A 24,709-nucleotide genomic window follows, 5' to 3' on the forward strand; every position below is an offset into this window, starting at 1 on the left:
GTGTTAATTCCTGACTCACGTAGGAGGACAAAAAAGACTCCTGAAAACTCATAAACTGGAATTTCTTTATCATTTCTATTTTCTTACATTGCCAGATACTGATATTGAGTCCTTATCCCATTTAAGGGTTTTATGTAACTAGTTTCACACCTGGCTAGGGATGACAGAATGGTTGAAAAGATAGAAGACATTGAATTTTATATGGTGTATATTTCATTGTGTAATATACTTTCCTGATCGTTTGTCAAAGAAAACGTTTTAAAAGGGTGATTCTTTGACATTAGGCTACTTAGGCTTCTTTTCACTAATATTTATTTTTACTCTGTAATATTTTTAAATGTTTGATGTTTTGGTGTGTAGAGTAGCAGAGGTTTTCTCATTCTTTCTTTTGAGAGAATAAAATATTTTCCTTCCACTGAAGAAATATTATCTTTATATACATATATATATATATATATATATTTTTTTTTTTTTTTTTAATTCAATGAGAGGAGGGGAGGCAGAGAGACAGACTCCCACATGTGCCCTGACAGGGATCCACCTGGCAAGCCCACTAGGGAGCAATGCTCTGCCCATCTGGTGCGTTGCTCCATTGCTCAGCAATGGAGCTCTTCTTTAGCACCTGAGGCAGAGGTCATGGAGACATCCTCAGCATCTGGGGCCAAGTAGCTCCAGTTGAGCTTTGGCTGTAGGAGGCGGAGGGGGAGAGACAGAGAAGTGAGAGGGGGAGGGGTTGAGAAGCAGTTGGGTGCTTCTTCTGTGTGCCCTGACCAGTAACTGAATCCTGGACATCCACACACTGAGCCGATGCTCTACCACTGAGCCAACCAGCCAGGGCCTAATCTTTATTTTTAATAATTAAAAATATTTATGGAAGGTTGGTATATTTCTCCACTAACAATTTGAAATTGTTACCTGAAAATAATAGGGGTTTTCCCTCTCAATTGAGTAGAGGGGGGAAAAATTGCAATTAGATTTTTCTACAAGTAGCCTGACCAGGTGGTGGCGCAGTGGATAGAGCGTCGGACTGGGATGCAGAGATTTTTCTACAAGTAAAGGGAAAAGAAAAATCAACATGGTCCTTTTCACCTATTGCGAGCAACGTTCATTTATTTGACTAGACACCTAGGAGCATTAGATTGAAATTACTCTCTTAAAGGTTTGCTGTTTAGATGTTTACTGTAATCTGCCTCATTTTGTTGTTATTTTTACAGTTGTTAACAGGCCTTTACAGAGACACTCAGACTTCCATCACGGACAGCTCTGCTGCGTACAGAGTCAGCAATACCAGGGTAAGGGGTTCCTAGAATGTTGGGAGCTTGACAATTTTACTTTACTTTGCTGAGTCAAGAAAGGACATTACTAAGATAAATTAGTCTGACGGTGTAGCTTATTTTTATGGATAAATATAATCTATGCAACAAATTCTGCTCTTGACCATCCAGGCAATGGATTTAATCTGCCCTCTTCTTTGCTGTATCTTGTGGACACTGATGTTACATCGCATTTTATTTGTTTTGTTTCTGTGTCTCAAGGGTGAGCATAGAGCTGTTTTCTTTTTATTTATGTTTTAAATATATGTATATGGGACAAAAATTCAAAGGGTTAAAAAAGGATATTTGATGAAAAGTAAAAAATGTAACAATATGATTGATAGAGCTTGGGTTTGATTTTTGTTTTTTCTCTGTCATTTGTACCTACTTGATTTATGAGCTTCATAGTATTCCATTATGCTATACCACACAATTAAGTTCTTATTTAAAAAGAGCCCTATTAGCCTGACCTGGGAGTGGCGCAGTGAATAGAGCGTCGGACTGGGATGTGGAGGACCCAGGTTCGAGACTCTGAGGTCGCCAGCTTGAGCGCGGGCTCATCTGGTTTGAGCAAAAAGCTCACCAGCTTGGACCCAAGGTCACTGGCTTGAGCAAGGGGTTACTCGGTCTGCTGTAGCCCTCTGGTCAAGGCAATATGAGAAAGCAATCAATGAATAACTAAGTACCATAAGAAAAAACTGAAAAACTGATGATTGATGCTTCTCATCTCTCTCCGTTCCTGTCTGTCCCTATCTGTCCCTCTCTCTGACTCTCTCTGTGTCTCTGTAAAAAAAAAAACAAAAACAAAAAAACCCCATTAACAAACATTTACTTTGTTATAATCTTTTGTTTTTACATACATGTTGCAGTGGTGGTGGATAACTAAAGAGTGTACATGAGTGTATTTCAAAAAACACTAATAAGGAAGGACTTTTTCGGTACCTCTGTGCCTCTAGAATGTCTGTGCCTGTGTAGCTCTAGAATGTTGATAGTGGTTGTTAAGCCAGTTATAATGCTTATTAAGTATACAGTGTTTGGAGAGAGTGGAGGGAGAGGTAGATGTATATAGATGGATAATTAGAATGGTGATCTTAGACGCCTTCTCCCTTTCTTGTGTTCCCCGACTTTTCTGGTGCTTCCAGACTTAAACACTGTAAGCAAAGATAAAGAGATATTTTTTTAAATGTCTTAGAGACATTTTTGCTTTTTTCAATAATAGCATTCTTTTTGGCCCAGTCCTTTTAAACTCCCAAGGATTCAGATTTTGAAATTTCAGGTTTGGGCCCTGGCCGGTTGGCTCAGTGGTAGAGCATTGCCTGGCATGCAGAAGTCTCTGGTTCAATCCCTGGTCAGGGCACACAGGAAAAGCGACTATCTGCTTTTCTACCCCTCCCCCTCCTTTCTCTCTCTCTCTCTCTCTCTCTCTCCCCCCTTCCCTCCCTCACTCTGCCTCTCTCCTTTTCTCCCCCTCTTGCAGCCATGGCTAGAATGGCTCCAGCAAATTACCCCTGGCGCTGAGGATGGCTCCATGGCCTTGCCTTAGGGGCTGAAATGGCTCAGTTGATGAGCAATGGAGCAGCAGCCCCAGATGGGCAGAGTATCGCCCTGTGCGAGGCTTGCTGGGTGGATCCTGGTCAGAGTGCATGTGGGAGTTTGTCTCTCTGCCTTCCTGCTTCCCTGTATTTCACTTAATTAAAAAAAAAAAAAAAAAGGAATTTCAGGTTTGGAAGATCTTTAATTCTTGGAGCACTTGTACCAGATTTTTAAAGTAGGGTATTCCAGGGTATGCCTTAGATCTATACTTTCCAATAGAGTCACCTGGCCATTTGTGACTGTAGAGCACCTGCAGTGTGACTAGCCCAAATTGAAGGGTACTATACGCGTAAATACACCAGGTATTGAAGACTGGGAGTGAAGAAAAGAATGTAAAATGTCAATAATGTGTCTTGATTTTTTAATTAAATGTTAAAAGAATATATCACATACAGGATGGGGCAAAAGTAGGTTTATAGTGAGTACATGAAACAGCGTTTATTCTTATATTTGTTAGTTATTGTATTATTTTTTCATATGAACAACTGTAAATCTACTTTTGCCCCACCCTGTAGGTTGGATTAAATAATATATATTATTTAAATTAATTTTACCTATTTTTACTTTTTTAAGGTAGTTTTCAGAAAGTTTAACATTACATATGAGACTTGAATATTTCTATTGAATATGTAGAATATTTCCCCCCGTTTTTACTCTTTCTCTTAACCCCTCCTTATATTTTAGATCTAGTCCAGTGGTTCTCAACCTTTCTAATGCCGTGACCCCGCAATACAGTTCCTCATGTTGCGGCGACCCCAAACCAAAAAAATAATTTTGCTGGCTACTTCATAACTGTAATTTTGCTACAGTTATGATTTGGAATGTAAATACCTGATATGCATTATGTATTTTCCGATGGCTTTAGGCGACTCTACTGGGGTCGCGACCCACAGGTTGAGAACCGCTGATCTAGTCTCTCTCAGGATAGTATGATATATATCTAGTAATATCTCTTCTAGATTATTTATAGTGTTTGCTGCAGTGCTGTTTATGAAATGTGGTAGTGAGTCCCAACCTAGACTTATCTGTATTTTTAAAAAAGGCTAATATACATCATATTTTTACCCATAAAAGACTGCACAGACTTAGTGACAGTCATAATGAATCTAGCTATATTTATGTCAAATCTGAGTGAAGCTAACTACCTCCTGCTAAACAGTTAGGCTGGCTCTGGCTAAGGCAGAACATCTGAGACATGATCTAGGGATCTGATAGTACATGTGCCAGAGCTGTATCTAAGGGTCTTATCATTGAGCTCAGCCACATCTGCATTGAACCTGAACTCAAGAATGAAGGCCTGGAATGAATGGAACTTACATAGGTGCTTGAGTCTAGGATCAAGAATTGACAAAATATCGACAGAGTTGGAACAAACAAAAAGTGTCTGGTAGACATTTAAAATTAAATTATAGTGGAGATGTAAAAGAATGTTTTGTTTTAAAAAGTGGGTTTATAGTGGTAACGTGCTATATGGTAAAGTATAGTGGTATTAGTTTGTGACTAGTTATTACTGTTTTTCAGGTGTTTCCCAACCTCAGACGGGCACACTTCTTTGACTCTCAGGGCAGGACAGGGTTCTCATGTACCCTCATTTATTAAAGTTGTAATTTTACAGTTTCATATATGTAATTTTACATTGATCTTTCTGATTATATTATAAGCCCTGTTAGAGCAGGGGCTATGTCTGTTTTTCATTTTTTTTCAATTGATGGTTTATAAATAGAAGATACTTGGTGAACATTTGTTTGATTCATTAATTAATTAGAGTGAATATTGTTTTGATGAATTAATTTGCCACTATTTGGTGCTTGAAATCTGATATGAAAGGTTTGTGTTGTAAATGGGAGTCAGGACTGAAACATTCATTTAATGCCATCCTTAGGGCCCTAGCCTGACCCTGATTGACCTCCCTGGCCATGAGAGCTTGAGACTTCAGTTCCTAGAGCGGTTTAAGGCTTCAGCCCGGTGAGTAGGAAGTGGAATGGGCTCCTCGGAAATCTGTATGTCAAGACCACCCGTGCTGTTTGCTCTGATGGTATTTGGGAAGCAGCATGGCATCCAGAATTGGAAAGAGCATGGCCTCTGGGGTCAGCTGGTTCTGAGTTGCAAGCCAACCTTCACTAGGATTTTATGAGGATTATATGAGATAACATTTGAATGTTCAGAAAGTGTTAACCCTTGTTATTATGTTAGTAAAGTTTTCAGTTACTCTGAGGACAAATTTAATAATATATAGAACTATTTAACTCTGAAAAAAGAATTTTTCAGAAACTTCTAGGTGGAATCCTAGTTATTTATATTCTTAAATTACCTAAAATCGATGACTCAAAAGTACAGAACAGTATTTTTATACTTCTTTTTTTTTTTTTTTTTTTTTTTTGGGTATTTTTGTGAAGCTGGAAACGGGGAGAGACAGTCAGACAGACTCCCGCATGCGCCCTACTGGGATCCACCCGGCACGCCTACCAGGGGCGATGCTCTGCCCACTCTAGCGCCTGGGGCAGAGGCCAAGGAGCCATCCCCAGTGCCCGGGCCATCCTTGCTCCAATGGAGCCTTGGCTGCGGGAGGGGAAGAGAGAGACAGAGAGGAAGGAGGGGGTGGGGGTAGAGAAGCAATTGGGCGCTTCTCCTATGTGCCCTAACCGGGAATCGAACCCGGGTCCCCCGCACGCCAGGCCGACGCTCCACCACTGAGCCAACCGGCCAGGGCCTCATACTTCTTTTAGTATCGTTTTAATGTTACTGGCGCTTATTTCCTAAAATTCCTGTTCTACAGTTTTAGGTGTTTTATTCTTACTGAGTTTCTAACCCTGATAAAAACTTAAGAGGAAAATATACCAGCTTTCATTGATTTTTTTAAGACATGTTAGTATCTATAGAAACTGAAATGCTACTTACAGTTGATGGTGTCATTTTATAGTATTTTTTCTTTCTTACTTGTATCTGAGATAATGTCCTCTGATTGATGGAAATTTAGGTTGGATGGAATGAGGTGGTGGTTTTTTTACTTATTTTTTGAAGATGTGTTGATTTATATTTTGTTGTTGCTTCCTTGCCCACTAGGTGGTGGTGATGAGCAGTCTGAGTTGAGAGTGTTGTGTGATTCTTTTCACGGATTATGCTTTTGGTGTTGTGTCTAAAACTCATTGCCAAACCCAAGATCAGTTAGATTTTCTCCTGTGTTATCTCCTAGTTTTATAGTTTGAAGGATTACACTTAGGTATGTGATCAATTTTGAGTTTTGTGAAAGGTATAAGGTCTGTATCTAAGTTCATTTTTTTGCATGTATATATCTAGCTTTTCCAGCACCATTTGTTGAAAGAGTATTTTTCTTCCTTTTGTTAAAGATCATTTGACTATATTTGTGGGGATCTCTTTCTGGACGTTATTCTGTTTTATTAATCTATTCTTTCACCAGTACCACACTGTCTTGATTACTATACCTTCATAGTAGTTGAGTTGTGTCAACTATTGTGTTGGCTATTCTGGTACTTTTTGTCTTTATATAAGCTTTAGAATTAATTTGTCAATACCCACAGAATTAGTTGCTGGGATTTTGATTGGGATTGTAGTGAATCTATAGATTAAGTTGGAAGAACTGACATCTTGACACTATTTAGTCTTCCTAGCCATGAATGTGGAATGTGATTGTTGATCAGAGCTTTGAGTTTTTTCTCATGTAGGTCTTGTACATATTTTATTAGATTTATACCAAAGTTTCGTTTTTGGTTGCTAATGTAAATGATACTTTGTTTTTAACATCACATTGTACTTGTTTATTCCTGATATTTGAGAGGGCAAATATTAACCTTGTATCCTACAACACTGCTATAATATCGCTTATCCCTAATTGCTGAGTCTTTCAGATTCTCTACATAGATAATCATTTCTTTTTTTTTTTTTTTTCTTTTTTTTTTCTGAAGCTGGAAACTGGGAGAGACAGTCAGATAGACTCCCGCATGCGCCCGACCGGGATCCACCTGGTATGCCCACCAGGGGCGACACTCTGCCCACCAGGGAGCGATGCTCTGCCCCTCCAGGGCATCGCTCTGCTGCGACCAGAGCCACTCTAGCGCCTGGGGCAGAGGCCAAGGAGCCATCCCCAGCGCCCGGGCCATCTTTGCTCCATTGGAGCCTTGGCTGCGGGAGGGGAAGAGAGAGACAGAGAGGAAGGAGGGGGGTGGGGGTGGAGAAGCAAATGGGTGCTTCTCCTATGTGCCCTGGCCGGGAATCGAACCCAGGTCCCCCGCATGCCAGGCCGACGCTCTACCGCTGAGCCAACTGGCCAGGGCCAGATAATCATTTCATGTGGGAACAAACACATTTTTGTTTCTTCCTTCTTAATTATATACCTTTTATTTCCTTTTCTTGCTAAATGGATTATTCAGAAATTCCAGTGTTCCAAAAGCAATGGTGAGAGGGAATGTCCTTGCTTTTTCCTGGTCTTAGAGGGAAAGCTGTGAATTTCTCACCATTAAGTATTAGCTGTGTTTTGTAGATGTTCTTTATCAAGTTGAGGAAGTTCCTCTCCATTCCTAGTTTACTGAGAAATTTTATTATGAGTGGGTTTTGGATTTTGTCAGGTGCTTTTTTGCATCTATCATATGATCATGTGACATTTTAGTTTTGATGTTATTGATTATATTAATTGATATTTGAGTGGTGAGCCAGCCTTGCATACCTGGGATAACCTCATTTAGTTGTTATACTGTGAAATATGTATTTGATTTTCCTCCTGTTTTTGGTACAGAGCTCCTACAACTCTTGTCATTTCCTAAGTGATGAGAGCAATAAAGGTGTCTTTTCTTATGTTAAAGAAGTGACTTTTGGGAAGCACCTAAGGATGGGGGCTTGTTGCATGGAGAACCAACCATGTGATTAGAGGGTTGCAACTTTTCAGTCCCATCCCGAGAGGAGAGGGACTGGAGGTTGAATCATTTGCCATTGGCCAATTATTTAATCAACCATGCCTAAGTAATTATGTCTATAAACACCCCAAAGGGTGAGGTTTGGAGAGCTTCCGAGTTGGGGAACCAGACTGCTTCCTCAGCCTATCTGTCTCTTCATCTGGTTGTTGATTGTATCTTTTAATATCCTTTGTAATAAACCAGTAATTTTGTGAGTAAATGGGTTTCCTGAGTTCTGTAAGCCACTTAAGCAAATTAATTGGAGAACTTCTGATTTTTAGCCAGTTAGAAGCACAAGTAACAACTTGGACTTGTGGCTGGCATCTAAGGTCTCCTCTAGCAAATTACTCAAACCCAAGGAGGGGTTGTGGGAATCTCCATTCTGTAGCCAATTGGTCAGAATTATAGGTGATCCACATCTGGAGTGGAGAGCAGTCTTGTGAGATTTAGCCCTTAACCTTGGAATCTTATGCTGTTTCCAGGTAGGTGGTGTCAGTATCAAGTTGAATTAAAGGACACCTAGCTGGTGTCAGGAGCATTGCTTGGTGGTAGTGGAAACCCTCACCCTCTATTTTGTCGTGTGTCCAGAACCCATTAACTGTGGTATATAATTCCTTTTATACGTTGTTGGACTGTTTGTCGTTATATTATTGAGGATTTTTACTTTTATGCTTATGAGAGATATTCATCTGTAATTTCCTTTTCTTGCAATGTCTTTGTCTGGTTTTGGTAATACTGCAATGCTGGCTTCCTAGAATAAGTACTCCCTTTGCTTCTGTTTTCTGGAAGAGATCATAGAAAATTGGTTTATTTTATTTAAAATTTTTTTACTTGAATATATCTGACATATATCATTGTGTAAACTTCCTTAAATGTTTGATAGAATTCACCAGTGAACCCTTATGTGCCTAGTATTCTCTGTTTGGAAGGTTTTTAATTGATTCAGTTTCTTTAATAGATATAGGCCTATTCAGATTGTTTATTTCTTGAGTGAATTTTAGTAGATTGTGTCTTGCAAGGAATTGGATATTTCACCTAGGTTATCAAATTTGTCAGTATAGAGTTGTTCACAGTATTCCTTGATTATCCTTTAATGTCCATGGGATCTGTAGTAATATCCCCTTTCATTTCTTATATCAGGAATTTGTGTCCTCTTTTTCTCATCTTCGTAAGCCTGGCTATAAGTTTATCAATTTTACTGACTTCTTTTTATTTCAAAGAACTACCTTTTGGGTTTGATGCTCTCTATTGATTTCTGGTTATCAATTTCATTGACTTTTGCTCTCACTTTTATTATTTCTTTTCTCCTGCTTTAGGTTAAATTTGCTCTTAATTTTTCTAGCTTTCTAAGGTAGAAGCTTAGATTACTGATTTTTAGCTCTGTCTTCTTTCCTTTATGCATTCATGCCATAAATTCCACAGGTGTAGAGTTTTATTTTGGGGGTTTTCTCAAGAATCATTAAGGATATAGTTTTTCAGTATACTGCTGCACTGGCGCATGCTCACTGCCGGTTTCCTTTGTCCCGTCAGGGCTGTTGTTTTTGTTGTGGATAGCGCAGCCTTCCAGCGAGAGGTGAAAGATGTGGCCGAGTTTCTGTATCAAGTCCTCATCGACAGCATGAGTCTGAAGAACACACCGTCATTCTTAATTGCCTGCAATAAGCAAGGTACCATTATATTTTCTGGCAATAGTAATTGAGGTATTTCTGGGACTGCTACCAAGAATTAATACAGTTATCTAAAATTATTCAGGATGAGAGACAATTGCTAATGAGCTATAAATTGGAGGATTTTCATTCTTAAAATGTATTTATACTCCTGCATTTTTGTTAGTCTTCTTACTGGACTATTCTAAGGAATGACAAAGGAGTGACTATTACCAGTTTTTCTTTGATACAATATTTTTCTTTTTTTTAAATTATAAGTCCTCTTTGCCTAGTTAAGTTCAGATCGACAATATCTCATACCAGATACTTATTAGTGGTGGGACAGGTGGAATCTCTCCTTTCAAACAAGTTTATCATCCAGTGCATTTCATCAGGAGGGTTTGTAGAAGTTGTTTTTCTTTAACCTGATAAACATTAAAAACATTTTAGTCACACCCAATAAGCCTAGACTTCAATTTCATTACTTCTAAAATGAGCAACACTAGTTAATCTTTACAGGCCTCTTTCAAATCTGAAATTGAGTCTTTAAAGAGCCCAACACATTTCTCAGAAGTGATCAAGTAATAAATCTAATAATGCCTAATCAGGAATCAGTCTTAGGATCATTACCTAAACTTTTATAAATTTTTGCCATTCAGTATAACAAGAGGAAGTAATATTCATTTGGCTTCAGCTGTGTGCCAAACCAGCACTTGTTTATTACTAATGTACACTTGATGCTATAACATTCCATTTTAATATCAGGTGGAAATATGCTTAGTTTACTTTTTTTTTTTTTCCTTTTTGTGTTTTTCTGAAGCTGGAAATGAGGAGGCAGTCAGACAGACTCCCGCATGCGCCTGACCAGGATCCACCCGGCATGCCCACCAGGGGGCGATGCTCTGCCCATCCGGAGCGTCGCTGTGCCACAACCAGAGCCATTCTAGTGCCTGAGGCAGAGGCCACAGAGCCATCCTCAGCACCCGGGCCAACTTTGCTCCAATGGAGCCTTGGCTGCGGGAGGGGAAGAGAGAGACAGATAGGAAGGAGAGGGGGAGGGGTGGAGAAGCAGATGGGCGCTTCTTCTGTGTGTCCTGGCCGGAAATCGAACCTGGGACTCCCGCACACCAGGCTGACGCTCTACCACTGAGCCAACCGGCCAGGGCGCTTAATTTACTTTTATATGACAGGTAGGGTATTTCTGTTGAAGGCTCTCGTTAAAATTACAAAGCTGGTAGGTTTTATTTTTGTTACACTGGCTTGACATATATATATATAGATTTAACAGATATATAATCTATATATAGAGAGAGAGAGATTTAAAAGATCTGTAAGGGGAGAAAAACTTTGTTACCAGCTTAATATATTTGTAAGCATTATAGGAAAACCCATACATCCAAATGTAAAGGTTACTTTGATAGTGAAAGTACTAGTGATAAAAATCTTGCTTTAAAAAAATAAAAGGTGTGGGGGAAAGAAATTTACTGGTTTATATAAGAATTTTCCATATGCACCTGTGTACCAGAAGTCTTGGGAAGAGACTCTTCTGGTTTAAATTTTAACAGTGTCTTAATTTCTTTACAGACATTACAATGGCAAAATCAGCAAAGTTAATTCAGCAGCAGCTTGAGAAAGAGCTGTAAGTATGAATACAGTAGGTTCTGTCAGGTAATATCTGAAGAACAGCTTTGCTGCGTATAATATTCTTGGTTGGCAGGTTTTTTTTTCCTTTAAGCATTTTCAATATATCATCCCATTTTCTACTGGCCTGCAAGGTTTAGGTCTTAGAGGGTTTCCCTTGTTTGTGAATTGACTTTTTGTCTGGCTGCTTTCAAAATTCTTTTTCTGTCTTTGACTTCTGTCAATTTGATTATACTATGTGTCTGTAAATTTTTTTTTAATATATTTTTTTAGATTTTATTTATTCATTTCTAGAAAGAGAGGAGAGAGAGAGAGAGAAGGGGGGAGGAGCAGGAAGCATCAACTCCCCTATGTGCCTTGACCAGGCAAGCCCAGGGATTAGAACCGGCAACCTCAGTGTTCCAGGTTGACGCTTTATCCACTGTACCACCACAGGTCAGGCCTGTAAATTTCTCTTTAAACCAGGCGTCCCCAAACTACGGCCCACGGGCTGCATGCGGCCTCCTGAGGCCATTTATCCTGCCCCCTCCGCCCCACCCACCCCACCCCCCCGCCGCCGCACTTCCAGAAGGGGGACCTCTTTCATTGGTGGTCAGCGAGAGGAGCACTGTATGTGGCGGCCCTCCAACTGTCTGAGGGACAGTGAACTGGCCCCCTGTGTAAAAAGTTTGGGGACCCCTGCTTTAAACAATTTGGGGTTCTTTGAGCTTAATGGATTTGGATGGTATGTCCCTACCCACATTTGGGGGTTTTCTGTCATTTCTTTAAATAAGTCTTTGGCTTCTTTGTGTTTCTCTGTTCCTTCTGGATCTCCCAAAATGATGTTCTATAAATTATATGAGCTTTCTTGACTCTTTTTCCTTTTTGATATGCTCCTTGGGTAATTTCAAATCATCTATCTGCAAGCTATCTGGTTATTTCTTCTGCTTGATCAAGTCTGCTGTTGCAGCTCTGAATCTGTTACGTCAGTCATGTGTTCTTCAGCTCCAGAATGTTTTTTTATGATTTTTATCTTTCTGTTGAATTCCTCATTTTGCTTATGTATCATTTCCTTCATTTTGTCTAGTTGTCTATCTGTGTTCTTTTCTATCTCACTTAACTTTCAGATGATTATTATGAATTCTTTGTCAGGCAGTTTGTAGATCTTCATTTATTCAGGGTCAGTTTTGGTGCTTTATTTTGTTTCTTTGGTAGTGTCCTGTTTCCCTGGTTATTCATGATCTTTGTGTCCTTGCATTGGTGTCTGCACATTTGGAAAAGTAAGCACCTCTACTAGTGCTTATAGACAGGCTTCATAAGAAAAAGCCCTTCTCTAGCTGGTCCAGCCAGAGATTCTGGGTGGGCTTGCTGCTAGAGTTGTCCTTGGTCTGAAGCCTGGATTCATGGAAGTTGGCTTTGGGCAGGCCTATAGCCTGAATCTGCCTTGTCCAGGCGGGTACTTAGGTCTGTAGGACCTGGCCTGTGCAGGGGTCCATTGGGGTAGGCCTGGAGCCTGGAATCAAGGAGGGGGCTAGGGCTACAGGGGCCGCCCTAGTGCTGGGTTCCGCAGCACGGAGTGCTCACTGCACTCCTCTTACCCCACATGGAGTGGATCTCTCCATGCTACACTGTACAAGCTTGCAGGAGTAATGCAGCAATGTAAAAATGTCCTTTCCACCCTCTTTAATGCGTCTTTTCTTATTTCTGTGCTATACTCAGGTGCTCTGACCTGTATGCCTTAGCTTTCATGAAGATATTTTCATGCATGGATGGTTATTCAAATTAATGTCTGTCAGAGGACTTGTGCTGAAACTCCTATTCTGCCATCTTGCTGATGTCACTTTCAGTGGTTTCTCTTCCTTCTGAATTGCATGTTGATCTCTTCACATACTCTTGCTGCTCACTCTCTTGATCCTATATATGGTTTGTCATTAGGCTAAGGAAATTGAAACAATTAGATGATTTGTTGTTTCTAAATATTGTTTTTTTGAAAACAATGCCATCACATTATTTATGAATCCTTTTTAACAGTATAGTCGAAGTCTTCCCATGTTTAAAACACGTTTTCCTTAGTCTTTTTACTTTTCATTCTGAAGAGCCATTAACAATACAGAAGGAAATGCTTTATTGTAATGAAGTAAAAATTTTAAAAGTAAAGGTTAATAGTTAAATTAGGAGTCTGATTTTAGTTTAATCCTGTGTTAGTGAGAATTAGGCTCTATCAGCTTTGAAGCATTTCAGTCTTCAGAATAACAGGGTTTGCTGTATTTACAAGGCTTATGGCAGGAGCTGAATACATATAATGTTTGGGTCTCTTTTCCTTTTAAGTTATTTTATTACAAAGTATATATAAATATAAAAGAATATAATGACACCTGTATTAAGTTTAAAGAATACTAAAAATGAATACCCATAAAACCACCACCTTGTTTAAATGCTCCTCCCAAAAGCTTTTTTGGTACGCATATATGTCTTTCTAAACAAGATGTCATTTAGTTTTTCCTGTGGATTCTTTATTAATTTTCATGCAGTGTTACAGCACTAGGAAAGGCTTTATAGATGGGCAGCATGTAATCGTCTGCCTGTGAGTAGCAGAAAGGACGGGAGTAGACAGATGAGCACTGCTTATGCACTGTTTATTAGGGCCAGCAGGTGGCAGTAAAGTGATTTAAACGGCGAAGGTTTTAGTAGTTCAGGAGGTTGGAGAAACTTAGTAATTGTGCCAAACAGAATGTGAGAATCTGGAGATTGTGGATTTTTAAGCTCTATATCCAAATGACTCAAAATAAATATAAATACCCTGTCTACCCACACTTAAATTTCAGAAACTTACATTTTTACAACACTTAAAACATATTTAAAATAGACGTACATATTTTAAAATGGCATCATGCAGGAGATCCTTGTGGACGGGGGCACTAGGCTGGGAATGTTGGAGTGACCTGGGCCCTTTACTGCTGTCACCTAGCCATGTAAGGTTTGACCCCAAGCTCACCGTTTTGTCGAAGAGTATATAGAAATGTAAATGCACAGGATTATTCAGTAGTCATAATAGCATAATTGGCAGTTTTATAAGGTGAAGTGTTTAGATGAGTGCTGAAATATTTAGGACATAACTTGATTTCCTAAAGCCTTTCATTGTGATGATAAAAATGAAGCTTTTTTTGCTTCCTGACCCGTTTCTGTTTTGCCTCTCAGCAACACTCTGCGAGTCACCCGCTCCGCCGCCCCCAGCACCCTGGACAGTTCCAGCACCGGCACAGCCCCGGCTCAGCTGGGAAAGAAAGGCAAAGAATTTGAATTCTCACAGCTGCCCCTCAAAGTGGAGTTCCTGGAGTGTAGTGCCAAGGGTGGCCGAGGGGACGCCGGCTCTGCTGACATCCAGGACTTGGAGAAATGGCTGGCGAAGATCGCCTGAGGGGCGGAGCCAAACCACAAGCTGTGAATGTGTGATGTGGTGATGGGCAGTCTTAGAAAAGGGTGTGGTACGAACATTTCTCTGTTCTGGAAACCAATTATTTTTGAATCTAGCTTGGAATTTTGTTTTTTAAGTTCAGTTCCCTTTATTGCTATCAAACTTGTCACTTTTATTTGACTCATGTGCCTTCCCTTTCTTAAAGTGTGTGTGATGTCCCTTTAGTGTTTGCTTGATGCAGGCCCAGGCCTTTGTGACTGTAACAAGCAGACTCCACACAGAGAAGATACTGTCATGAGACTGTGGTTATCATCGGAAAAGTTCTCTTATGCTTTGGTCCCTTTCTCCTGGAAACAGCTGTGTATGGAACCAGTTAATTTCCAGTGACCCTTGAGGCTCACGGCCAGTGCATCCTCTAGTCCTCTGTGAGTTCTCATATGTGCAGGTGCAGTCGCAGTATGGTCTCCCAGCACGTGGAAACAGGTAGGAAACAGCAAAGCTGTGCTGACAGTGGGTCTGTTCTTCATTGGCCCAGTGACTTGTCCACGCTCCAGCCTCATAGCACTTAAGATTCAAAAACATGTCACGAACCCTTGGAATAAATCATTCCCAGATGATAGGCCTGTAAGTGCTAAATCCCCAGATGCCAAGGGTCTTGGTGTGCTCTCGTGGTTTCCCCTAACTGGGGAGTATATGGAGCTTTAGAAGCTGTTCTGTTTTTCTCGGGGACTGAGGGCACCTGAGCTATCTTCATGCTGTTTGTTCAGCTCCTATTTTGTACTCTTAGCTAGAATGCCATGGAACAAATACAAAATGAAAGAAGTTATCTGTAAAAAAATAAAATGAAAACAGTTCTGTAGATTTTTAATGTGCATATTCATTGATGGTTAAAAAACCTGCCTTAAAAAAGCTCACCAGCTTGAGCCCAAGGTCACTGGCTTGAGCAAGGGGTTACTCAGTCTGCTGAAGGCCCGAGGTCAAGGCATGTATGAGAAGGCAATCAATGAACAACTAAGGTGTAGCAATGCGCAACGAAAAACTAATGATTGATGCTTCTCATCTCTCCATTCTTGTCTGTCTGTCCCTGTCTATCCCTCTCTTTGACTCTCTGTCTCTGTAAAAAAAACAAAAAAAAACCCCCTGCCTTTTCAGTGTTATTCTTTGCTGTCTTCAATATATGGCATTTTTATGGTTTTATAAATTGTTAACACATTTCTTGGTAAAAGAAAAAAACTGGCTGGAAGCAATTAAATAGAATGGGATACTGAGTACAAATGGGAGTGGGTATTAGGATTCAGGCCTAAAGACTGCAGTGTACCCAAGAACAAACTCTTCTAGCGCTGCTTCGCACTCTGGGACAAGCCCAACTAAAGCTTGAAAGGAGACAATGGCCGTGGACAGTGGGAAGCTAATCCCAGAACAGTGTGGTAAGAGCCATACAGGAGAGGTACAGGGTGCTCTGGGAGTACTCAGCAGGGGCACCTGACCTGCCCTTGAGGGATCCAGAGAGTCAAACAATAAAAGCATGGAGCTGATAGTGCCCCAGTGAGTAGGGTCCCCATATACACAGCAGCCCAAGCCTCTGCCTGCTGTCACTCTTCCTGTGGGCCTCTCTAGCTCTGGATGACAGTACTCCAGCTCCCCTCCTGCCCCCACCCCCAAACCCTGTGTCACACACCTTGCTGCTGGTGTATGAAATAAATGCAAGCTGAAACCAAGAAGTTGTTAGACCTTGACCCTGGCAGAGTTCTTTTTGAAAGCCTCACTGCTACTAGTGTTTTTACTGTTCTTGGTACTTCTAGTTCTTGCCCTTTTCTTACTTGCCAAGCAGTAATTTCAGGAAGTAGGTAAGAACAGTGAACCGGAAATCAAAAAGGAATGTGGTGAACGTGACATGTGCACGTAATCTTAGTAGGTGCTCACACGAGTAAAAACCATTGGCCTGGCGTTGCTGTTAAGAGGCATGGGTTCTCTCAGCTCTTGTTTTTTTTTTCTGGTTAATAAAGTATATATTTTACTTCATTGGAGGAAGCCGTGCACCAAAAAAGGGACTGAAGAAGGGGAGGTTGAATTTACTCAAGGCCTAAAGATGATCATCTGAAAAAGGTAAGTTATGTCTCAGTGATTCTCAGAGGCCCTGCTTTTCTGACAGAGTCAAGCAAGCAGGGGACACTGGGCCTCTGGCCCTGCTTCCTACTCCTGTACTACAATCTTCTCCCACTCGTGGGTTTGGGCCACGAGGTCATGGAGACTAGTCCTTGGGGGCTAGGAGGGGGTCTTGATGGAGGTCAAATGTGTTCTTTACTCTGGTCATGTTCTCTTGTGGTTATGAAGCTATTCAGCCGAAGTAGGCCCATTTCATCATGAGATGGGAGGCACGTACAGCCAGAGTGGAGAGAGGAATGTCAGGTCACAGGGACTGGCAGACTGAGCTCGGCTCGACAGCATAGATGAGACACATGGTTTGAAACGCCTTGGGAACACGGCAGTGTCTGAGCTGCTGTGTGTGTGGGTCCCAGCACCTGCTTCAGGCAGCAGCCATGTCACGCAAATGATGCCTGCTGTGCAGGGGCAGCTGCGATGCATAAACCCTGGGCACTCCGTTAGTAAACAGCCTGCTTCTGGGATGGAGTCTTCCACAGGGCATGGAGCACACGGGCAGACTGAGCAATCTAGGCACTTAGCCCACTGGTCTTTATTCTAGCCCTTATTTCAAGCCCCTTTTGCAAGGGTTCTGGGTCCTCGATAGCCTTGCATGCCATGCCTGTCTCCTTGGGTCCTGGTTCCCTAACGGCTGCTGGTGGTGGAGGGGACCCGGTTTCCCGCTTATCTTTCCCCGGGGCCTCTGTCTCAGTGCCTCCGGGCGTTCTATTGGTCCTGCCATGTGTGAGGTACTTGACCATGGTCCATTGTGTTTAAATCATTTCAGCCAGAAGATTATGCAGCTGTTTTTTTAAGATTTGAGTTTAGCACAATTATCGAAGCTTTAGTTGGTTTATGCCTGTCCTCACCTGTGGATAGGAAGATGCTTACCTCTTCTCTCTTTCAGCCCGTCACGCGTTTAAAGAAAGGTGATTACTGCATTTGGCTTTTGCACAGGAAAGTAATCCCACTCTCGAACTGTCAATTATAAAGCCCTAAATTGTTGATTACTCACAAGATCCTTGTGTGGTGTTCATTCAGAAAACGCCAAGCACTCTGCCAGGCCCTAGGAATACTGAGCGCAGCACAATTCCTGCTTCTTGAGGTACATGGTCCCATTTGAGGTGAAAAAAAATATGCCCATTCAGTGTAGCTTCCCTTCTCTTCCCCATCTCTTCAGTGTGGTCTCCGTCACAGCGGTGCTGGACCACCGACTGCCGCATGGCCCCGAGGTCCACCGCCTGAGTGCGGCCCTCACCTTTGCCCTCGACATCCCATGTTCTTGGACACCAGTGCCAGCCATCCAGCCCCGATAGGTCTGCCTCTTCTTCCTATGGCTTGTGTCTCCCTGTTAGCGTGAGGCACTTGTGTTGACTTAAGATCGTCTTGTTTCAACTGAACTAGGCATTTTTTTTAAAAAAATTAGAGGTTAGCATAGGGTTATCAAACCTGGCTAGGCATGTATGTAGTGCCATTGAGATTATTCACTCCTGCTGCTGTCTGAAGTCATGGTGCCCTGGATACTGTGATCTTGGGGAATTCATGGTTCACCTTAAATCCTTGGAACAGCTTTCCTCTGGCTTTCCTCTGGTCCGGGCCGGCATGCGCACTCTGGCTCTCCCTCTCGCCATCCCCCACACCTCCTCGACCTCACCTTTTACATCTGGAAGCCAGGAAAAGGAAGGCGTATTGGGCAGGGACTTCTACTTCCTGCCCCTCCTACTCGGAGGTGGTTTCCTTGAGGTGGCAGGCCACAGGGTATTCCAGAAACTTTAGAGCCTTTAAAGGAAAAAGATAGTGAAGTTGAACTAGTGGAAGAGTGAGGCCTGGTGGCGCTGGCTTACTCTGCAGCCTCAGGACTGCCAGCATGTGCAGGGCAGGCCAGTTCCGGGCCTGCCCACGGCCTCTGTGTTCTCTTTGGACTGATCCCACAACGCTCCTGGCCTTCGGAGCATGTTTTAGTTGGGAGATGACTGAGACCTGAAGGGGACCTCTCAGAAATGTTCTTTCATTGGTGTGGCATGTGGCAGCTTGGTGTCACCTGAAAGCTTGCCTTTAAATGGCCTCCTGGAAATCACCAGAAGGAAGAGATAGCCACCCCCAGCCCTGGCAAGTGGAGGGCAGGAGTGATGAAAGGTATCCCACAGCCCTGAGTCTCAGTCCTGCCTGGAGTTCCCTGCCCATCAGCCTTTAGGCAGAATGAAGGTCCCGGAAGTAACTATGCCCCACGTGTGCCCCCTGGTTGGTGGAGAGGCCGGGTGAGTAGGAGGAAGCAGCAAAGGGCTTAAGGATATACAGAAATGGGAGGGTCTTCATGGAGTATACACTTGAAGAAATATTTTCTCACCCCTCCTCCCCCCCCCCCCCCCCGCCCCATATACGATTGCACCACTTAGAAACATTAGACAAGAGCTTTGTGTTGAGAATTAGGACAGTTTATTGTTTGATCAACATGCTGAGTCTTCCACATTTTACACAGATTTATGTCAAGTCAATGTGGCCACTGATGCCTGCTGAGCCAGTAAGAGATAGAAATGCCACCCTCTGTGCTCCTCATGGCTAGTCATTTCATGGAGGTACGTGAGGGAACAAGAGGGGAGGAGAAGTTGACACACACCACGTGATAGGGACCTTTGACGCAGAGAGGCTTCTAGCTGGAAGGAAGCATCCAAACCCCACAGCAAGGAGAAACCATGTCCTGTAGAGAGTATCCCCCACACAGGTCTGGCGTCCAGGGAGTTTACACATTGATAACCCAAGGTTTTGGAACACAATATGTAGTTCATTTCAAACAAAAATTCAAAGGGTGCCCTGGTCTGTGGGTGCCCATGACAATCAGAGTAGACCCGGGGACTGGCCCTTCTTTGCAATGGAGGAGCCTAGCTTATTCAGAGACACTGGACAGAATGTCAGGTCCTAACCAGAGGAGAGATGGTCTGAGGAACACCCGCGCACAGCAGCCCTTTCTGTGCAAGCGCACAGTGCCAACTGTACACAGGTCGGCAATGGACGAAGATGGCAACACCTTGGTTCTGACCGCTTCTGACTAGCCGGGTGACTGTAAGCATGTCACCCTTCCTGTCTCGGTTTTCCTGCCTGTGGAACAGGGAGGACTACGAGACCCCTGCCTCACACTGCTCTGGCCAGGTGACACATTCTCGGGGAAGAGGTAGTTCGGAAACTAATGAGCATACAACCCTGCTTGGTTGACGCAGACAGACAGACTTCTGTGTAGCTGCCCCTCACGTGGCTCAGACACGCCTCCCGGTCCTCGGCTACCCGATCTCACATCCTGACATCTTCACCTGCCTTCCGCTGTGTGAAGGAATGAGGCTGCTCTGCCTGCAGGACAGGGAAGCCGGCGGTGCCGTTATCGTCACACCTGGTACCTACAGGCTCCCAGCCCTGGCCGGCCACCAGGAGAATGAAGCCATTGTACTCAAGATGGGTCTGCATCCTTACCTACCACCATTGCAATCCTCATTTCGGTCGCCTGAGACACTTGAACTGGCCTGGTCATTGCTCCTCGGACCTGGGAACATTAAGGAATGTTTAAAGATGCCAACAGGAAGAGAGAGGTGACAGCAACGGCTCTCACTGCCACCCAGGCCCAGGCCATAGCAGGGAGCCTCTCACCAAAGGAAACTCGCTTACAATCACCAAGCAAGCTCACCTTGGACTACACAACTGCTCTTCTAGCACTCCAGATGTTTTTGTCACACTTTCATTGTGGCCTGTGTACATTTAAAATATGCCATCTGCTTTTCCAGCTTATGCTAAAATTTTCAGTGCCTGTGAAACAGGAGCTTTGCTGACAGCTTTTCTTTGACATCCCCAAAGAAAAAAAAGGGCCTAAAGAAGATGGCCCTGCTCATCTCCCGAGTCGACTAGTCTTTGAGGAGAGCAGCTAACCTGCTGGCTCACCTAAGCTCATTTCCTACCAGGATTCCTCCTTTGGCCTCGGGCTAGCCCATCTGGATTCGGCAAGCGGGTAACAGTCACTGGGGATGCAGAGGCAGTATCCTGACATCTTCAGGGGAACCTGATCGTTTTATTACTGAACCTCCACTCTCTCAGTCAAGATCCTACCTACGAGCAAGACACTGATGGCACCTGCCCAAAACTAGAGCCAAAGAACAACACACTTCTGTGCAAGAGGTCTGGCTGCCCTAACAGGTGCCAGGAAATGAGGGGCGGGAATCGGGCCTGAGAAGAGAAGGGTCATGGAATAGGATGGCACCACCAAGATGGGGGCACAAGATGAGCCAACTGCCCTCATCAGCGGAGGGCCACAGGGTGGGGAGAGCCTGGACTCGAGAGAGGGGATGTTGTGCACGTGCTCGGGAAGGCAGGGTTCACGGAGGCCACGGCAAGCCAAACAATATCGACCGTGTCTCTTACTGCTCCTGTAGGCTGCGACGTGGGCTGTGATGGACGTTTATGGTGCCTTGGGTATATCTGCACATGAGAAGGGCACTGAGTTTCTACTTTTTATTTTTTTACAGGAATGTTTAAGAAAAGCTACTCTTTTTAAGTACCAAGAAAATAAACATCCACCATACATTCATTCACTGAGACCCAGTGCAGATCTCTGCAAATGGGGCTGTCCCAGAGGCCACAAGCAATGGCTCTCGCTGCCACCCAGGCCACAGGCTGTGCCGTGGACTCCTATACGTTCTCACGAGGTAAGTAAGAATGCTTCCAACAAGCACCACTTGGGGGTGTGCCACGGCGGGGGTGCTGGCCCACACGGCATGCACACCCGTGCATATAAGTACATAGAGGGAGAACTGGGGCACGGATTCCCATGGGCTCTTTCTGCCCGCAGTTTAACACATCTATGTAATTATTTTATTGATGGCAAGACAATCACAAGTTTTTTTGACAATATTAAGCACTTCTTATTTCAACACGTTGCAGTACTTTTGAATTTACAAAACATCACAATGCGAGTTCCAACTTGAGAGCAGGAAAAACAAGAATATATGTCGAGCACATGTGAGACCTCTGTGAGAATGTGTGTGTGGGAGGTGTATACACAAGTCTATCTCTCTCTATAATTATGTACACACATAGAAAAACTAAACACGACATCAGAATTACGGTTGTACATTGGTCTTTGCCTTTAGGAAGAGGAGCTCAGCGGGAATTCTGCTTCCTCTTTTCTTCACCTGAAGATAAATTTCCCTTAAAGATCAGCTCTGACATATAGTCTCCGTAGCTGCAAGTGTGTGAGGCCACTGGACAGAGAGCAGTGAGTCCTGCCAGGTTTCACTGCACTGAGTGGCTGCCATTTTGGACCAGTTTCTGAGAAGTTCCAACATGCATTGCAATAACTTGTTTGAGCACTGCTTTGTGGAAGAATTAACTCCCCCCATCATACCCCAGATGGTCATTTAGCTCACCTGTGACATGCCCAACAGCAGTCTAGATGAAGAGTCAGTATCAGCTGCCTGGCTTTGTGCAGGCTCAGGGTTGGTGAGTCTGGGTTTATTTGGAATACAGGCCAAGTGGGTTACCTCACTTAGTGAGAAGTGAGTTCTCTTCAGAGATTTTACAGGTCCTCAGACTTAGCCCTCCTCAGATATGAGTCAAACATGGCAAAGATGGCTCCCTCTGGGCAGCCTTCTGGAGACTCCAGCTCAGTCCTACCCTCAGGCAAGCAGAGTGTGGGTACAACAGCCACAAAGGTATGTGAACAAAGATTCTACTGCACTGTGTCTGTGGAGCAAAAACCCATCAAGACATCAACTTTTCCAGAACAGAACATAATAGTATTAGCAACCCGTCATCTAAGAACGTGCATTGTCAAGGTCAAGGTGGTGGGTCTGCGGACACCCCCGACCCCTGAGGGTACACAATGAGTCCCTTTTGGTTCTTGCCTTATATTCAACCCAGACATGTGTGCTGACAGCTGGACGGGTTGGTTACATTTCCAGAAGTGCACATGGCACCTCACGCCTTCGAACCACACACATCGACACTGCCCACAGTTGCCAACAGCACCCCATCCTTCCTTCCACTGACCTCTTGCTCTGCGTCTCACTGGGTGGACCAGAAAGAACACAAGGTTGCCTGTGGCAAGTGCCCTCCACTCCTTCAAGGCGACTCGGGGAGGGGAAGGGAGAGGCAGAAGTCATGGCAATGGGGCCTGCTGCTGGGCTCCCAGCAGTCCACAAGACCCCAATGTCAGCTCGGGGCCATGCCTGAGGTCCCACTCTGGCCACAGAAGGACAGTCACAGCTGCCTCCTCATAGGCTGTTTTGTTCAATCAGTGTTTGATTTAACCAGGTAGGACCTGTTTGGTGCAGCCTGGTTGGTCTGGGCCAGATGGTACGGGATTGGAGCCTAATTAAGTTGCCCAGTTAATGTTTTAGTTTATTGGGCTAGGGGTGGGAGGAGGGCAGAGGTGATCAATAGTTCAAAGAGGAAAGGAAGGAGGAGGTGTGTGGAAAAGGTTATCTGTAAGTTTACAAATATACAAAAACAAAAAGCACATCTTTCAAATAAAAAGGACTACATTTTTTATCTGGCAAAAAAGTTGTATACACATGATTTAAATTTTTTTTTTTAATTTTAACAGTTTTTGGCAATCTTAATAAAGTACAATATATTACAACCAAACCAAAAAATAGTTGTTTAAGTAACAGCTGTTAAGAGTGACGTGATCCCTGATGCCCAGCCCCCACCCCACCCCACCCTACTCCTAGAGACAGAGAGAAAAGAAAAATCCTCCCATCTTGATAAGCTTGTTTCCCACCCCCCTTTAGGAAGCTAACCAATAGGAAGCAACACAACAAGCGAGTAGTGTCGGAGGAAGCCGGCAGGCCAGGCTGTATTAGCAGGAGCAGCCACCTTCGCTGGCTGGGGGCTCCTGGGGTTTGTCCAGCTTGATGTCGATCACTGCAGGGGGCTGGGCTAAGGAAGAGGATTCTCACAGAGAAGCTCCACCCTGTCTCACACCCTCCCTTCCCTGTGCTCCCCTCGGCTTGCCCGGCACAGCGCAGTCCCTCGGTCCCTCCACATACTCTGCTTGCGGGCAGGGATGCAGAGTCAGCAGCTCCCACCCCTCCTCGTTCCCGATCCTCCCACACCTCCTTACCCCTTTCCCGGAAGCCTTCCTAGAGACTGGGCCCTGGGACACTGGCTCCCAGCCCAGGCCTCAGCCCTACCCCAGCGTGCACTGGCGGGGGGGGGGGGGGGGGGGGGGGGGGGGGGGGGGGCTGGGGCCAGGCGTGGGGCCCACATGGGAAAGCACAGGACCACATGGGCCTTGCCCTAGCTGGCTGCAGCAGAATGGACCCCTCAAGCTCTAGTCAGTGAGTGCCACTCAGACTCTGAGGATACCTCCGTGAGAAGTCCCATCCCTGGGGAAGGGCCTCAGCACAACCCCCCTCCAGTCTTCCCCCTGGTGCCCAGGGGACTGGAGGGTGGAGAAGCACCAGTCAGAACTACCAGAGGAATAGGTCCAGGGTGCACAGACAGGTTATTCCCTCCGCTCTCACCAGGCTGAAAACCATGGTGCCTGCCAGGCCTGATCACAGCTGAGGACGAGGCCCTCCACAGTGCACAGAATGCCTCATCCTGGGCCGGGCCTTGGGCCTGCTGTGGCACTAGCTGGGGCGGGGGTGGGGGAGGGGGTAGAGGTGTAAAAAGGCCTGCTATGGGAACTGTTGCTGGCATCCTAGGGGTGTTTCTGTGGCCCCTATTTGAGGACTAGGGGAGAAATTTTTTGGCTTTAAGTACAGCCAGCCCTGCTTATCCATGGGGTCTGCATCCATGGATCCAACCAATTGTGGATCAAAACTACTTGGAAAAAATATGTTACATTGTTGCTGACATGTGTAGACAAGCCTGCAATGGTTGCATCTGCACTAAACATATATGTTATTTTTGGTCATTGTTCCCTACGATACAGTTAACAACTATTTACAGCATTTACATTGTATTAGGTATTGTAAGTAATCTAGAGATGATTTCAAGTATACAGGAGGATATGCATAGGGTTTACGCAAATACTACACCATTTTATTTAAGGGATGAGCATCCGAGGAGCTAGGTATCCATGGGGGA

General features: G+C 44.0%; 2 protein-coding genes across 2 annotated transcripts in view; one reads left to right on the plus strand and one right to left on the minus strand.

The window, feature by feature from the left end:
• LOC136314723 (serotransferrin-like) overlaps positions 1-15,353 on the plus strand; it is a 53,825-nt gene extending 38,472 nt beyond the window's left edge. Inside the window, 5 exon segments of the mRNA XM_066246012.1 lie at positions 1,215-1,292; positions 4,789-4,871; positions 9,344-9,480; positions 11,044-11,098; positions 14,278-15,353. Of these exon segments, the coding sequence (XP_066102109.1) occupies positions 1,215-1,292; positions 4,789-4,871; positions 9,344-9,480; positions 11,044-11,098; positions 14,278-14,497 (573 nt within the window). The 3' untranslated portion in view covers positions 14,498-15,353.
• Positions 15,354-23,345: 7,992 nt separating this feature from the next.
• Positions 23,346-24,709, minus strand: part of RAB6B (RAB6B, member RAS oncogene family) — a 56,060-nt gene continuing 54,696 nt past the window's right edge. The window contains exon 8 of the mRNA XM_066245004.1: positions 23,346-23,539. Within this exon, the coding sequence (XP_066101101.1) occupies positions 23,475-23,539 (65 nt within the window). The 3' untranslated portion in view covers positions 23,346-23,474. The remainder of the gene's footprint in view (positions 23,540-24,709) is intronic.

This window comes from Saccopteryx bilineata, chromosome 10 (genome assembly GCF_036850765.1).
Source record: "Saccopteryx bilineata isolate mSacBil1 chromosome 10, mSacBil1_pri_phased_curated, whole genome shotgun sequence".
NCBI classification, from domain to species: Eukaryota; Metazoa; Chordata; class Mammalia; order Chiroptera; family Emballonuridae; genus Saccopteryx; species Saccopteryx bilineata.